Source organism: Brachionichthys hirsutus, chromosome 17, assembly GCF_040956055.1.
Source record: "Brachionichthys hirsutus isolate HB-005 chromosome 17, CSIRO-AGI_Bhir_v1, whole genome shotgun sequence".
In the NCBI taxonomy this organism is placed as follows: domain Eukaryota; kingdom Metazoa; phylum Chordata; class Actinopteri; order Lophiiformes; family Brachionichthyidae; genus Brachionichthys; species Brachionichthys hirsutus.
Window position 1 is genome coordinate 11,381,364 of NC_090913.1, and position 16,802 is coordinate 11,398,165.

Below are 16,802 nucleotides of genomic sequence, written 5' to 3' on the forward strand. Positions count from 1 at the left end.
TTAGGCCCATTCTAATTGGAAAGGTGGCGTGAATCCTTCCTGTTCCCTCCTCTAATGTCCACACACACACACACACACACACACACGCACACACACACGCTCGGCACCAGTCTGATAAAACGTATTTTTCTGCAGCCCCATCAGTGGCGCCTCAGTCCATCAGAGTGTCACCTGTGTCTCCCTCCATCCTGGAAGTGACCTGGGACGCGCCCCCCCTCGAGACTCAAAATGGACTCATCCAAGGATACAAGGTGGGAAGAACAGACACACAGCACCGTCTCTGTGCATCTTTAAAATGCCTCTCTTCTTCTTGACCTTTTGGGGGTTTTCTCCTGCTGGGCTGTAATGTGTGGGGGGGGGGGGGGGGAGTTAAGTTAGGGAACAATCTGACTGTCCCTAAATGGTTTTAATATCACTTATCTGCCTGTCTCTGGCCCTCAGCTCCCCTGATCCACCCCCTCATTCTTAATACTTCAAACACAAGGTTATCTGTCCTGCTTTAGACACATTGATTTCTGCTGGAGTGGAGGTGGGGGAGGGGGGGGGGGGTTGAAGACAGAAGAGAATGCGATATTTGCTGAGAAAAAGAACGAGTATCGCAACTGATCCCTGTTTTTCTGATTATAGCAGTGGGTCATGGGGATACGGAGGAGGAGATTAACGAGATTAACAGGAGAGGGACGGAGGAAAGGCTTGAATTTACAGGTTGTGGGTTCTGATGGCGCTCCTGCCGCGCGGTTTGCAGGTAGGGCTGAAGACAAACTTCCTGCAGTTAGCGTTCGCTGAATGCTCCAGAGGGCTTGTTAGACTCACCGACCTGGCCTGAGCTGTTGGGCTGGGTTTCAGCCTTCCTGTCCAGGGTAGGAAAGGTTAGCAGATGTAAATCTGGGGAGAATCTGCACCAAACTGTCAGATTTTCAAGAAGTGCACAATTTCCCTGGTCGTATCCGCTTGTCAAGAAAAAACATTTTTTACTGATAAAATAATCTCCGTGTCAAAAACAGGAACCGCGTCACTCGTGCCCGCCCACGTTTTTTTTTCATCGCTACTTCAAATCCCCAATCGAGAGAGCCGTTTAACGGCCCTGCTTTTACCAAATTATATAGTAATCATGTTCGTGAGCTTTATATTTAGACTAATCCTGATGGTATCACACCAAAACAATACCACAATAGATCCTCGAAGATAAGTGGGAGGGGGGCGGGGGGGGGGGGGGGGGGGTTACGAAATGGATTGTTGTTTTTAGCAAACCACACAAAGCGATATCGCCGAAATGGAAATACACTTAAGCAGAAGATAAGTCATTTTAATTTTAAAGCGAGACGATGGACGAGTTCTCCTGGATGCCGTGTTGGATGAACGCAGACGGGATAATGCTGCCCTCAAGTGCTGCTCTGGAGCTACTGCGAGTGGCGCTCTGGAAAATAACTACATGAGCCCGTTTACAATAAGCTCCCGTCCTCTCCTAATTCTAATGCATGAGGCCCCTCCCACCTCTGTCGCCTCGCCGTTGGTTTCTGTCGGCCTCGGGAAAGCTGAAGTCGAGGCCTTTCTCTTTTTTGCTGTGCTCTGCACTATTTTGAAAGTTAACTGCGTGGGACTGCACGAAATAGAAGGTAAAAAAACTAAGAATATTAAGACGGAGACGCACCTGTTCGGCGCCGCTAAGAGCGGAACGCAAGCTGTTAGAACGCATCAACAGATTTCGTTACCGGATATGCATTTATATAGGCTGTTTAGTGGCGGTTAGATATCAAGTATATTGCCTGTCTATTTTTCTTTCGTTACATACAGCCGGTTTCACCGAAAGCTTTTGACTTTGGCTGCGATCTAAAAGTCACTCATTTAAGATTCTCCAGAACAAAGTTAGTTTACAGACATCTCACAAATCAACGCGGTTACACGAAACTTTATCAAGAGTGATAAATCGCTCTGTCTGAGGTAGAAGAAGTCCGGCAGGATCAATAAATAACACCTACTTTATTTAAAAAAGCAGATTTTTGGCATCATCCAGAAGTGACATTCAGAAGCTGCAAGGTCTGAATATGAATCGGATCATACTGGGTGCAACAATCTGTTGCCCTTTGATGCATTAAAGCGCAGAGAGGATGGCTTTCAGCTTGTTTCTCCTCCTCCTCCTGCGTGGCGTTCCGACTCGGAGCTCCAGTTTTCATATTGTTTTCCTGCTCCAGATTCACTACTGGGAGCGAGACAAGCAGAACCGGAGCGAAAAGGTCAAGGTCATTTTTGTCCCGCACACCCGCGTGCACCTCACGAACCTGACCAGCTACACGCCTTACCTGGTCACTCTTACTGCCTTCAACATGGCCGGCGACGGACCCCCCAGTGACCCCCGAGGGTCCCGCACGCTGCAGTCCGGTAGGCAGCGGAGCATTAAGCGTCCTTCGGATTCCCTTTACTCCTCGTGTCTCATTCATCGTCCTCCTCGTGTCCCGAAGCTCCCAGCCAGCCCGGCTACCTGTCCTTCTCGGAGGTGACGGGGGGGAGCGTCAACGTGTCCTGGGGGGCTCCTGTCACTCCTAACGGACAGCTGGAGGGCTACCGGGTTGTCTACCGGCCCACGACTCCCGTGCAAGGTCCGCCCTCGTGCTTTACACACACACACACACACACACATTGGTGTTGATGAGGACGCTGACGCGCGATCATTTATTCAGGAGTCAGTAAGGTGGTGACGGTGGATGTGAAGGGCAGCTGGCAGCGGTGGCTGAAGGTTCGAGACCTGATCAAAGGAGCGACGTACATGTTCGGCGTTCAGGCGCTCACCGTCACCTACGGGCCGCCGATACAGGCCAACGTCACGGCTCAGTCCGTGGAGGGTAGGCGCCTCCTGTCCTGTCATCGGCCATCAAAGATAACCGGCGGGCGCGGTTCGGTGCGTCACTCAGGTGCGTCCCTGTCCACAGGCTCCCCCGGGTCGCCTATGGAGATGTCCATCACCAAGTCGTCCTCTGTGCTCACCATCCGCTGGTCGGAGGGGGACACCGGCGCGGCCGCCGTCGACGGATACGTTGTCGAGGCTCGTCCCTCAGGTAGCCTCGAACGCCGTTTCTTTCCACTCGTCACTGAACCTCTCTGAGAGCGGCTCTCGCCGTGTTCATTAAAATCAAATCAGCTGCAATCATCTCATGGAGATCATCAGAGGGGTGAGAACAGGAACCACGCAGCCGCTCGGAAGCTCTGCAGGGCGGCATCTCATGATCATTTTAATAGCCGTTTTATCCTAATAACTGTAATCATCCTCCTCACCACGTATCATCATCATCACCATTTTAGACGTAATTTGACGATTAATAATTTTCTTTAATCACATTCTAACAAACCGAATAATATTCAAGTAAAGCACTTTCATCTCTCGTCTTTCTCCGCCTGTCCATCAACCTGTGGTTAACCTCTCTCTCTCTCTCTCTCTCTCTCTCTCTCTCCCTCCAGATGAAGGGATGTGGGATTCATTCATCAAACTGCTCCCGCCCACCAGCAGATCCGTTTCGGTGCCGATGGAGCGCCTGAGGTCAGGGATCAGCTACGAGTTCAGAGTCATTGCTGTTAATCGCTATGGTTACGGACAGCCGAGTACGCCTTCTGCTTCTCTCGCTGGTAAACGCGCACGCACGCACACACACACACACACGCGAGTGGAGAGCAAACCAGTGTGATCTAATTTGATTGGAGTCTGAGTGAATCTCTCAGCAGCTGGAAACGCTGCAGGACTCTTTGTCTCTGCTGACATCTAGAGGCTGAATCTCGCAACCGTGGCTCTGCGTCCGTTACAGACTGATCAGATATCTATCAATAAATAGAACATTAAATTAAGTCGGGTGAGTTGACAGTTAGAGAGCAGTGTCAGACACTGAGCTAAAGCCCTCCCCTCGTTCTGCTCCTCTCCCGCCTGCAGCGCTGTCCGAGCGTCCGTTCTACGAGGAGTGGTGGTTTCTGCTGGTCATGGCCTTGGTGGGGCTCATCCTCATTCTGGTCCTGGTCTTCACTCTGCTGCTGCACGGACACAGCACCAAATACAAGGCCTGCGGCACAGGTCGGTGGTCCTGATGGTGGCTCTGCCATTGTCGTTTTCAGATTTGTCTTTCTCTCCTTTCAACCGCGCTCAAGCTGTTCGACCCACTGCTGCATGTTATTCCAGCATATTCCGCTATTTGGGATTCTCTGAAGTTGAGACATGCAAAGCTCCACTTCACCTGCTTGTCGAGGACATGGCCTGCAGGCGGTGTTGCTCCCGCGGGACCGCCGTCATCCTTGTTCCCCCCACCAGACGGTTTAGCCGGTTTCCTTTGTTTCCAAACAAAGAACTGAACCGGTTCCTCCTGATTCCCTTCAGGGAAGCACATATCGGCTGCGGAGGAGTCTGTAACCGTGGACAACGGTGGCTTCACGGCGCTGGAGCTCAACAGCAGAACCATCAACACCAAGCACTCCTTCCTGAAGAAGAACGGGACCAGGTGCGTCTCGCTCGCCTGCAGGGAGACGTTTCTATCTGTTCATTGGCAGTAAATGCATCGTTAACGTGTGTGTGTGTGTGTGTGCGTGTGTGTGTGTGTGTTGGGGGGGGGGTATTCATCCAGGTCTCCTCCCAGGCCCAGTCCAGGAGGTCTTCACTACTCCGATGAGGACATCTGCAACAACTACAACGGGGCGGCGCTGACCGAGAGCGCGGCGCTGACGGAGAAGCAAACCGAGGTCTCTGAGTCTGAGGTATCGCTGTCAAAGTCGGAGGACGTGTTTCAAAATGATAAAAAACAGACGCAGCTCCAATCTCTGTCGCGTGGGATCGCTGTTTGACTCATGTAGAACTGCTGTGTGTGTGTGTGTGCGTGCGTGCGTGCGTGCGTGCGTGCGTGCGTGTGTGCGTGCGTGCGTGCGTGCGTGCGCGTCCCTCTGACGCGTTGTGTCTCTGTCCAGTTGACAGACAGCGACTACGAGGACGAGCAGCCCAAACACTCCTTCGTCAACCACTACATGAGCGACCCCACCTACTACAACTCCTGGAAGCGGCAGCCCAAGGGCCTGAAAGGGATCAGCCCCCCCTTCGGCTACGACGAGTGCGCCACCGCCGACACGGAGCCCTACTACCAGACCGTGGTCACGCAGCACAGCACGGGCGGCGTGTACACGCCCACGGGCCAGCCGGCGCAAACGCACGTCAACCCCACCTCCAACACGCCGGGGTCACGCACCCCCGTGACGGGGTTCTCCTCGTTTGTTTGACTCCGGAAATAAAATCTGCACAAAGAAGACACACACGTACACAAAATAAGGGGGCGGGGCGTCCGGACACGGAGTGAGGAGGACGAGATGAGAAGACGCCCCGAAGAACTAAAGTCACGCTTCTCACTCCTCCTCCCCTCGTTCACCAAGAACCTCACCGTGTCAGCGAGTGTGTGTCGCCCTCTTCTGTCACGCCTCGTCACTGTGCGCGCACACACACACACACACATACACACATACACACACACACACACACACTTGCTGATGCATCAATTGTGAATTCTGATACTTTTGGAGAGGCAGAACCGAAGTACACAAACACAAACCGTCACCACGGTGGGAACACGGATCAATAATCACAGTTCATGAACTCGATAAAGGACGACGGACGAGTGTCGGAGGTTCTCCACAACCCGGAGCGTCTTCAGAGAGTCACACGATGTTTCAATTTTTGCTTGTGATGTATGAAAACCGTTTTTTTACCATCCACTGCCCCGTCGCCAGCGCTCCTCGCCACCGCCTGCCGATCCGTTCCGCTTGCGCTGAGTCCAAATCCGCACATTTTTATCTCCATCCTGTTCATTTCGTACGAGCGTCTGAGAATGAACTCTGGAAGCCGCGTCCGTCCGACCTCGTTGTCCACCGCTGAGCAAAGTGTGCCATCGTTCGTACGTTTGTATTTTTGAGATGGATTTTGTACGAGGAAGCTCTTTTTACTTGCGCGCTGTGGTACGTAGTTCGACCATGTCGGTGTGATTCGAAGCAGACGGCGACCCCTGGAGGAAAAACAGGAAGTGATGAGGAAGGACAAACGAGCTGCGGAGAGACTGAACTTTATATCAGGCGCCGCCGCCTGACACGTGTACTTTGTACCTCTCTTTAAGTGCAAACTAAAAAGCGTCTGTAAGTTTTTGCTCGTGTATAATTTAAAGATTCTCCTTCCTGCCGGCTGACCAGCAGCCTCCCTCTCTGTCACGCTTGGTTTGAGTCCCATACGGTGTGAATAAATGGTCATTGTTTAACACTGTGCCTCGTGGTCTCTTAGTGCTGGGACAGTGGACACGTCTCTTTGGATCGTCCCCTACAAACACATTAGCTGAATTAAAGTTGTGCCTTTTTATGTCCTCAGTGACCCTGAAGTGTCTCTTAACCAGACCTCCGACCTTCATTCCCCTCTTTTAAAAGGAGGTAAAATCTACTCGCAAATTATATTTCTAACAATTTTGGATTTTTTTTCCTGATAGTATGTTTTAAAGCATTTTACACAAAAATGTATATTATATCCATGTTAACAGTATTTTCTGTCATCCTGGACCTTTGGCTTGGAGAACTTGTAGAAAGTGGTGTAAAGCTTTATTGATCTCTTATGTCATTGGCTGAAAATCAGGCCTTTTCCGGGACCGCACCTGCTTTGGCCAATCACGCTTCGTTTTACAGGCTCGGGGAACGTTTACTGACGTAATGTACAGAAGCATATTTTTCCTGTTTCTGAATATTTCTATTTACGCCACTTAATACTTTTACTACAATTGTCGTGCTTTTTTTTATCCGTTTAGGTGACAGCTACATTTACGTGTTTGTTTCATTTCATATTAAGCTAGCGGCGTTGATTCCTCCGGGCAGCAGGGGGCGCTGTGGCGCAGCGGTCGCCGGAAGGACCGTCAGTATGGCGGATCTATTTTTCCGCCCGAGCTTCGTGTTCAGTGTTGTTTTGGTGAGTGGCGCGTCATTAACGCGCACCGCTTCACGCCACAGTCTCTCTGTGCTCTGTGTTGAAACCCAGACGTCCGTTTCCACGCTGAGTGGCTCCGCCGGGCTGCAGCGGCCGTGACGTCACCGCTTGTGACCCAGTTTGCTTCGGTGAGTTCTTCTCATCTCCTCTGTTTGCGGTGTTCGGTCGTGAGCGTGCACGAGAAGGCGCACCTATTTACCTCACGCTCCATCAGTGCGTGTTTACCGTGTCCCGCTGCGTGGCGATTAAGGAACGCATGCGCCCACGGGAATGCGCGCTCCCACGGGTCAATGACGTCGCGGTTGTAGCATCACAATCACACCAGCTGTTGTTTAGGTTGGCTGTGAAATAAATGTTTGGATTAATGTGTGTAATACTGAGGAAAATATTTACTGACAAGCCTTTACTTTTCAATTAATTATTTAATCAATCAATCACAAAGTCTCTGAGTGGATTTATTTCAACTAATTCCCAACCAGGAAGGGGCAGTTCAGGGGCGGACCTTCCGTGGGGGAGGCTCACTCCCCAGGGGTGGGACAGGAATGTAGTTTACACATTAAGTAAAGTATGCATGAGAAAGTTGTAATAATAATAATAATAATAAAAACTAACCGGCTTCAATTCTCTGCAGTTTGAAATGATGAAATCAAACGAGAGCTCAGTGCAACATTTATTAAACAAATATAACATGAAATCCTTCTTTAATTGACGACTGCAGTCCCAGAATGTTCCAACCCCCCCATGGCCCCCGCCTCCAGACTCCCTTTGTCTCCAGGAGGACGGCAATGATTATAGTTAATAATTACTGTAAAAATAACTCTGATAATAGTAATTATAATAACGGTTGATGATGTCGGTGGGTGTCGACCGTGATCCCGGCAGTAGATCGTTTCCACGGTAACCTGCAGGATGTGAAAAGGTCAGAAGAAATAAAGTTAGTTAAATGAGGGAATGGAAGTCCCCCTGCAGTCTAAGCCAATAGCAGCTTTGCTAAAGGCTAGCCTGAGCTAGCTGAAAGCCTACCCGTTAGCAGAGCCTGCCTCCTGGGTGGACACGGGAGTTCGGTTCTACAGGAGAGGAGCCTGATCACTGGAGGCTCCGGCTCCTTTTCTGCATCAAGTACTCCAAAATGATCAATACCGGCCCTCAGACGACCTTAGCCGGCTTCGGTTCCACTAGAAGCGAGCCTGAGTTTGTTTGTTTTGTCTTTTTTCACAGGCTGGGCTGAGCGCCGTGAATCCAGAACAGCAGAAGCGTCCGAAGCTCAAACGCAGAATGCAAACGAGTTGAAATAATTTCACCGAAACTCGAGTTAAAGAAGGAATAACAATGGGTGACGAGGCGATAAAGCAGGAGTTCTCCTCTGAGCAGCTCCCGGAACCCCTGATAATCATCCTGTCACCCCCTCCGGCTTTCTTGCCGGCCCCCGGTGAGCCAGCCATGGTTTGGCACGACTGGATTAAAGCGTTCGAACTTTACATGGGGAGTATCGGCGAGAAGGAGCTCCTCGACTCCAGTAAGTGTTTGCTCCTGCAGAACTGCCTCGGACCCGAGGGCGCGCGGATCTTCAGGACGCTGGTGTCGAGCGAAACGTCCTACTCGGCGGCCATCGCGGCGCTGACGGGTCACTTCTCCTCGGATCACACCTCGCAGGTGTCCCGGCTTAAGTTTCATCAGAGGACTCGGATGCCCGGGGAGACCGTAGCTCAGTTTGTGGCTGCGCTGGGAGAGCTGCTGAGGCCTTGTAACTACGGAGACTTGAAAGATCGACTGGTCCTCAATCAGTTGATCCAGAATACGAACTGTCCACGGCTCAAGGAGCGGCTGCTGCTGGAAGGGGAAAGCCTGACATTGGACAAGGCGCTGGTCGCTGGCAAAGACGCCGACGCTGAACTGTTCGGCGTTCACGAGGTCAGCGTCGACATCGGAGACGACTTCGACCTTCCCGTTCGGAGAAAGGCCAAAAGAGGCCGACCTCGGCGCGGAGAGAGAAAAGGGAAGACTGCGACGAATAAAAAGCCCAGAAGATCACCCCGAGGTGAAGCTGGTTACCGATCCATCAAAGAAAAGGCTTGTGATGATGAAGAGCGCACGAACAGTACATCCAGTGATAAACCAGATGACGATGATGATGCTGAAGATTATCTAGAAGATGACGAGGAAGTTCCCAATCCGTCAGCCAATCAAAGAGCCCTCTACTGTCCGTTGTGTGTCGACCGGCGCCTCAGAGACGTGCACAAGCTGGTCCAACACATGAGGACGCACACAAAGGAGAAAGTGTTCAGCTGCCCCGTCTGCAACCTCGCCTTCAGCCAATCCAAGAACATGACCCAACACGTGAGGAAGAAGCACGGCGCCGGCCTCTACGTCTGCTGCACCTGCGGGGACGTTTTAGGGAGCTGGGACGAGCTCAAAACCCACAGGAAGACGCACACGTCTCTGACGTGTCCCGTCTGTCACGAAACGCTCGCAGACATCGGCGCGTTTTGTAGGCACATCCTGACACATGGAAAAGACGGGTCGACTCAGACGGTGGGACAGAGTCCCCAGAAAAGGGACAAAAGGACACGCAAAGAAATGCTCAAGGGGTGCGTCGGGGAGTATAGCGAGAGCGACGATGCTGCAGAGAACGGTGAACAATCTGGCGCCGATTCTCAGGTTAAAGTGCCCAAAGTTGAACAGACGGACGTGAGTGAAGCTCAGCCTCAGGGTGGAGGCAGTGAGAACGATACCGGCGCTGCTCAGACGAAAAGGGGCTATTTCTGTCCCGTCTGTCCCAACAGACGCTTCAGAGGCCAAAACAAACTGGACCGACACATGAGGATGCACACGAAGGAAAAGCCCTTCAGCTGCCCCGTCTGCACTGTGACCTTCAGCCAGTCCTACCACATGATCCGCCACCTGAGGAAGCAGCACGACGTGGGCCAGTACGTCTGCTCCAAGTGTGGCAAGAGTCTAAGCAGCATGGTGGAGCTCAGGACGCACAAGAAGACCCACGTGGTCGAAAGCCTGGCGTGTTTCGCGTGCCAGAAACAGTTCAAGGAAAAGTCTGCGCTTGTGAGTCACCTTAAGTTTCACAAGATGGTCCAGTCCGGCAGCTCCAGAAGCCTCGCCTGCAACGACTGCGGCAAAGAATTCGGCCGACTGTACCATTTGAAGAGACACATCATGACCCATCGCAAAGGAGCCGACAGCGAGTGTTACACGTGTCCCGATTGTCAAAAGGACTTCGCCTTCCCGGAGGACCTGAACAAACACTTGGAGATTCACGTGAAGGAAAACAACGGGATGTGTCCGAAGTGCGACGAAACCTTCGCCAGCGCGGAAGGCCTGGAGACGCACATGAAGGGTCACGAAAGGTGCTACCCCTGCGGCGTCTGCGGCAAGACGTTTAAGGTGGAGTACGCGCTGAAGAAGCACGTCCTCGGCCACCAGGGGGAGCAGTATTACTGTTCCTTGTGTCACAAGCACTTCATCAAGCTGTCTCACTACAAGAGGCACGTGACGGTCCACGACAGGCGCGAGTGCAGGTGCCCCCACTGCGACGGCGTCTTCCTGAAGCTAACGGCTTTGAAGTATCACCTGAGGACTCACGTGGAGGAGCGGCCGCACCAGTGCGCCTGTTGCATCGAGACGTTCGAGGACAAGGACGCCTTGGAGCAGCACTGCCTCAAACACAGGAAGTTCAAGCGGGAGCGGCCGTACTCCTGCACCCGCTGCGATTACGCCTTCTGCACGCTGGTCGAGCTGACGGAACACATGGTCGCCCACGACGGGGAGCAGCCGTCCAGCTGCCCCGTCTGCGGCAAGACCTTCCTCAACAAGAGCAAGCTGGAGAAGCACCTGACCATCCACACGGGCGAGAGGCCTCACCTCTGCTCCATCTGTGGCAACGGCTTTCCCTCGGCCGCCAGCCTCAAGCTGCACGTGCACATCCACACCGGGGAGAAGCCCTACCAGTGCACGCAGTGCACCAAGAGCTTCAGGTCGTCCAGCGGCCTGCGGCTGCACGGCAGGCAGCACCTGGAGGTGCGTCCCAGCTACGAGTGTCCCCAGTGCGGCAGGACCTACGGCCGCATCACCGAGCTGAAGATGCACCAGCGCAACCACACGGGGGATAAGCCGTTTGCTTGCACCTGCTGCAACAAGCGCTTTATTAGCAAAGACAAACTGAACGTTCACATGAGGATCCACACCGGGGAGAGGCCGTACTCCTGCTCCTACTGCGGACAGACGTTCACGCAGACGGGAGACCGGAACAGGCACATCAGTAAATTCCACCCGTTAGATTCGGCTGTAAACGAACTCCAGTGACGCTTCGGCCGCTGCTTTGGAAGGGTCGGAGGCTTCGCATGTTTAGGTCCGGTCGATTCCGCTGGTCTGAAGATGATGCAGAAAGCTGATGTGAGCGTCAAAATGATCGAATGATTTTATAAAGAGTAAAACCTTAGCCGACATTCAGTCACTTTTGAGTTCTGAAAGGACTGCAAACCCGAGACGATCATTTATTAACGACTCAACTCGGTCGTTAATGCCTAGTTCGATTTCTACAAAAGCCTTTTTACAGCAAGAAAAGTTTCTCAAACCTTAAACGTCTAAATGCAAACAGTCTTACAAACATATTTAAAAAAGAAAAACTACGGGTCATTGTGAAAAGTAAACGACTAGAAGTTTGATTTGGTGTCTCTTTATCAACTTTTATTCTATGTTAATAAGCGATCTGCTGGTTTTGCTAATCGTAAAATGTAAATATGCCTCGGTACAGATCAAAACCAAACGCATCAGAATCTGAATGATTGCATGTCTGATGTTCTGAAAACGAAGCTCATGAATGTGGAGCTTTCTGTGTGTGTACTTTAACTGACTGGACTTTGTGACTGTTTTTCACTGCCGTGCTTTTGTTTTTTTCCCTGCGAGCTCCATGCCTGGACTTCCTTCAACATTTCTGCTTTATTTCGGGGTTATCCCTGCAGCTTATTTCTCTCTCTCCTCGTGCAACTCTTCTTCATTCAAGCGCTGTCGCCAACAAACTCATAACAGCCGAGTGCCACGGACTTCGGTTCTTTGCTTGATCAAAGATCGGACTGAATTTTAATCGATCGTACCAGTAAGATACTGGCTACCTTTGTTGTCCTTACCACATTGTGTTATAATATTATTTTTACCTTCTTTCATTTAATTTTTACCTGTTTGCTTCTCTGTGTTCCAGCATTTTGCAACTAGTGCCATGAAAATAAAAAAAATATCCCTGCCAATGCATGTAAGGTTGGTTGTGAAAGTAAAACACTTTCAACTTGTGGATTTTTATTCACCGTCCTAAAGTCAAGCGAGAGTCGTGTAGTAGAATATGATGTTCAGACAGAAAGGCAACTCATGAAAATGTCTGAAAACTTCAAATTCTTACAGTTGAAGGTTTATATTTTTTGGGAGCACCAGCAAGCCAGTACACTGATAGATAGTACAATATCAGGGTGATGTCAGAATGAACAGCGCCATCTGCAGCACCGGAGGACACCTGCAAGTTGTAGGCAGCGACAGTTTGCGTGAACCTGATGGGGAAGAATACCCCGATTTACACAATGGTCATAGAGACGCTGGTGACACGTCTGGAGAAGACAAAGAAACGGAAGAGCGACGCGTTTGTTCGGGTCGTCGGATCATTCTGTGGCCTCTTTCGGAGGTCAAAGAAATCAGAAGACCCATCCAAGCCTTTAAGGTGAGACAATCAGGTCGTGTACACGCACACGCACACGCACACACACACACACACAGAAATCAGAAAACTTAACATTCATTCGATTCATTCAAGTTGCCATAAAGTGAACCAATCGCGTTGATATGGTAAAGGTTACGGGAGAAGACGTCGTTCTCGCGAGACTTCACAAGGAAACTTTGGAGGCGCCGCGTGGCGCGTGCTCGCCTTGGACTTGGGAAAGGTAAGAAAGAATCCATTATAATCCATCTAAAAGCGAACTAAATACTATGCAGGAATAGCACTAGTCCATCATTCCAGCGATATTTAGTCAGAATAATGGTTTGATTTTAAAAATGTTAGATTAAACAGTCGGGACTCTGAAATGCCGCTAGCTAGCTAGCTAGCTAACGCGACTGTTATTTTAGTCGATGCGAGTCAAATTTTAATGTCGGCGCATCTGCGCGGGTGATCGAGAAGATGCTTCAGTTTTTCATGTGTTCTTTGCACTGGAGGGTTCGCTATTGTGCACCGATTCTCCTCTCCATTTATTACAGCCATTTCTGAGCCCCGCCGGCCACACCCTGCCGGCCCCACGTGTTCGAGCCTGGCTGCAAACGGTGAGTTTATTTTTTATTTCAGTGAGGAGATGTATCAAAGCAGTCTGTAGACTTCAACACTATTTACTAGAAACTTCAAAGTGTTTACACTCAAATTGTATTTTTTGAATGAACTTAAAAAAAAATCATGGAAACTATTTCTGCTGATGAAATGGCTTTCCTTCAGCATCAGATAGTTCTGTTGGGGCATTCTGTTGTATGAAATTTGACAGTCATTTAGGGTGGGGAACTCTACCGCACCACCGGATTTCATCCGGATCTGGTCCAGATTGGCTTTAGGAAAAAAACATTTAACATGAAAACCCGCTTTGTCCTTTTCATCCTCCATCAACGTTTCATTTAGTCCATCGAAGTCCATTTTGCCCAGAAACATCCTCCTCTCCCAGTGCTCTGGGTCGAGTTCGGGCTCTTATCTCTGACTTTGGACTCTGTGAGAAAATCCCAGAAGGTTGTAGCAGCTTCTCTTTACGGTCGGGAATTCCAGGAACCGAAGGGTGGATAGCTCCCGAAGTCCTGCGTGGTACTCCAGGCAACAATCCGGTGGGAAGCAACAAATGGATCATAAAATAATGATCTTTTTAAAACCACTATATTTTTATGTTTGATTAGAAGGAAGCTGAGGTATCATGTTTATTTGTACCTCGTCTGTGTTTTTTTGGGCCCTTCTCCCTGCAGACGGCGGCGGTGGATGTCTTTTCAGCAGGCTGCGTGTTTTACTACGTGGTCGGCGGGGGAAATCACCCTTTTGGAGAAGATTCGGTGTGACGGATCAACATCCTGTCAGGAGAATACTGCCTGTCCCATTTTAGGGAGGGTCTACACGGTGAGAGCGATCTCCATAAATCCCATTCAATCCATGATGGCGTATCTTTGTTCTCACTGCAGATTACTGCATTTATTACGGCTGCCTTCTAAGTTCATGCGTCCTGCTCAGAGACGGGGAACATTTCTATGCATGTTTTTACCTCTGCCGAGACTTGAGTTATGTAATTGCCGCCGTTTGTTTGTCCATCCTTCTGTAGCAAGACTCTTCTCCCTGGAATCAGATGATGTCACAGCGCAGGATCTCATCGGGCAGCCACGAGGGAGTGTTCATCCACCCCACGCCTAATTTATTTATTTAAAGTTGATGTACAGTTATTAATTTAGAGTTGTCATATTATTATTATTCCAGTTAAACTGTATAAAGTTATTAATTTAGAGTTGTCATATTATTATTATTCCAGTTAAGCTGTATAAAGTTAAACTGTATAAAGATAAGCTGTATAAAGATAAGCTGTATAAAGTTAAACTGTATAAAGTTATTAATTTAGAGTTGTCATATTATTATTATTCCAGTTAAGCTGTATAAAGTTAAACTGTATAAAGATAAGCTGTATAAAGTTAAACTGTATAAAGTTATTAATTTAGAGTTGTCATATTATTATTATTCCAGTTAAACTGTATAAAGTTAAACTGTATAAAGATAAACTGTAACGTTTGTAATAAGTTAAGCTGTATAAAGATAAACTAACGTTTGTAATAAGTTAAGCTGTATAAAGATAAACTAACGTTTGTAATAAGTTAAGCTGTATAAAGATAAACTAACGTTTGTAATAAGTTAAGCTGTATAAAGATAAACTAACGTTTGTAATAAGTTAAGCTGTATAAAGATAAACTAACGTTTGTAATAAGTTAAGCTGTATAAAGATAAACTGTAACATTTGTAATAAGTTAAACTGTATAAAGATAAACTGTATAAACCACTACTACGAGTCGCCCCACGAGGAGCAGGAGGCGCTAGGCGAGCTGCCCGAAGGCTTTGGCGGCTTCTTCACCGCAAGGTGTCCACGCCGACTGATGCACACCCACGGCGCTCTGAGCGTTTGCAACCACACCTCGTATGTGAGTGCCCCCCCTCCTCTGTTAGGCCCTAGCTCTCCATTATAGCCTGCTTCAAGCTGTCCCCGAGACCTTTATATAATAGACTGATACATTCCTAGCAATCGCTTTGATCGTAAACTGCTTTACAGACGACAATGACAAACAGGTGAGTGGAGCCTCGTCTTTTTTATTGCCTCTAATCTGTGCTGTTATTGTGTCCTTTGGTTCCAGGCGGTTGATGGTCGCCAGGGCGACGCTTATGTATACCGGGGAAGGATTGATGGGAGGACATCGGGCCAGAAGCAGAAGCCAGTCGCTGTGCTGCCGGTGTCTTTGATTCAGGACCCTCTGCTGGTTCTGACGCTGCTGCTGGGGGGGTGCATGACTGTCATATTCCTCATCGTGAGTGGGTTTGATGTTGAATATATTTATTAGATGGAATGTTAGAGTACAAGTACAGTCAAACATTAGCATGTATTACAGTACAAGTACAGTCAAACAGTAGCATGTATTACAGTACAAGTACAGTCAAACAGTAGCATGTATTACAGTACAAGTACAGTCAAACAGTAGCATGTATTACAGTACAAATACGGTCAAACATCCTGTCGAAGGAGCATTTCTAAAGCCCTTGCGGTCTTGTCTCCGTTGAAAGTCCTTCGTACATAGATCATCGACATTTAGCAATACCAATAAAACTAATATTAAATTACTCAACTGATGCAAAATAACAAATTAAAAAGACACATGTCTGGTCTGTTGCTAAGATGCGGTCTTTATCAATTCAACCCTTGAATGTTCGATGATTGGTGTAAGTTTAATTAATATTTGCGAAGCCCTAAAGGATGTGGAGTAATATTTAATCTCTTGCTGCCGATGGGGAAAATACAGCAAGAAATGATTGCGCTCCACGACGCTATAATGAGGGAAAACCAACAGCTTGTAAACGCATGTTAAAACTTTTATGAGGGAGGGAATGACTTCAGCTTTCTATTTGTTTTACGTTTTGTTCTTGAGTAGTGCTACTGAACATAATCATGACCGAGAAAGCAGCCAGTTTTCTTACTTATAAATGTACAATATCAATATTTCACTGCATTATCAGGGCTGAGAGAATTTACAGGGTGTCTGTCCAGTTGAAGGGCTTCAGAAATATGATCTTCATAATGAACCCGAAGCAAAGCATCTGCCGTTTGCGTTTGTCCAGAGTTCGGCGCTGCAGCTGAAAGCTCAGCGGCAGCTGGAGGAGGCTGTAGAGTCCCGCCTTCAGCGCATCCAGACGGCGAGCATTGTTTCCTCAGAGAGACCGTCGTATAATGACACGAACCGCTCCAGCGGTGAGTATCCTGCATTTGATTCAATTAAGGGTTATTAAAAAGCCTTGAAACTTTAAATGACTCTTTAGCTATTCTGGATGCAGTAAAAACACGGCAGCACCTTGTTTCTTTCTAGACTCGCAGCCTGGATCTGCTCACAGCGGTCGCCCCTCAGATGTGAACATAAATGAAAGATGGCCGTCATTTTACAGTCTTGCATACTTCCGAGAAGGCGCCCCTGTTTGTGTGACGCAGGGGTACATTTGACGGACGCCCCGTAGCGGTGAAGCGAATTCTTCCCAAGTGTTTTGAGGTAGAACGGGAAGTGCAGCTCCTCC

The 16,802-nt window shown here is 49.1% G+C and overlaps 2 protein-coding genes across 2 annotated transcripts in view; both read left to right on the top strand.

Moving 5' to 3' along the window:
- The window catches only part of sdk1b (sidekick cell adhesion molecule 1b), a 138,606-nt gene extending 132,358 nt beyond the window's left edge, over window positions 1-6,248 (top strand). Inside the window, exons 37-46 of the mRNA XM_068751464.1 lie at window positions 136-251; window positions 2,193-2,379; window positions 2,460-2,597; window positions 2,679-2,840; window positions 2,928-3,053; window positions 3,454-3,618; window positions 3,917-4,054; window positions 4,355-4,475; window positions 4,599-4,728; window positions 4,936-6,248. Coding sequence (XP_068607565.1) covers window positions 136-251; window positions 2,193-2,379; window positions 2,460-2,597; window positions 2,679-2,840; window positions 2,928-3,053; window positions 3,454-3,618; window positions 3,917-4,054; window positions 4,355-4,475; window positions 4,599-4,728; window positions 4,936-5,241 — 1,589 coding nt within the window. The 3' untranslated portion in view covers window positions 5,242-6,248. The remainder of the gene's footprint in view (window positions 1-135; window positions 252-2,192; window positions 2,380-2,459; window positions 2,598-2,678; window positions 2,841-2,927; window positions 3,054-3,453; window positions 3,619-3,916; window positions 4,055-4,354; window positions 4,476-4,598; window positions 4,729-4,935) is intronic.
- A 2,054-nt stretch (window positions 6,249-8,302) lies between these two features.
- On the top strand, window positions 8,303-11,287 carry LOC137906771 (zinc finger protein 665-like). The gene has a single exon (XM_068751059.1). The coding sequence runs from the start codon at window positions 8,303-8,305 to the stop codon at window positions 11,285-11,287; it is 2,985 nt and encodes a 994-aa protein (XP_068607160.1).
- Window positions 11,288-16,802: the final 5,515 nt, after the last annotated feature.

Bases quoted from the DNA above. Each gene is read 5' to 3' on its own strand.
- LOC137906771 (XM_068751059.1), top strand. From the start codon at position 8,303: ATGGGTGACGAGGCGATAAAGCAGGAGTTCTCCTCTGAGCAGCTCCCG.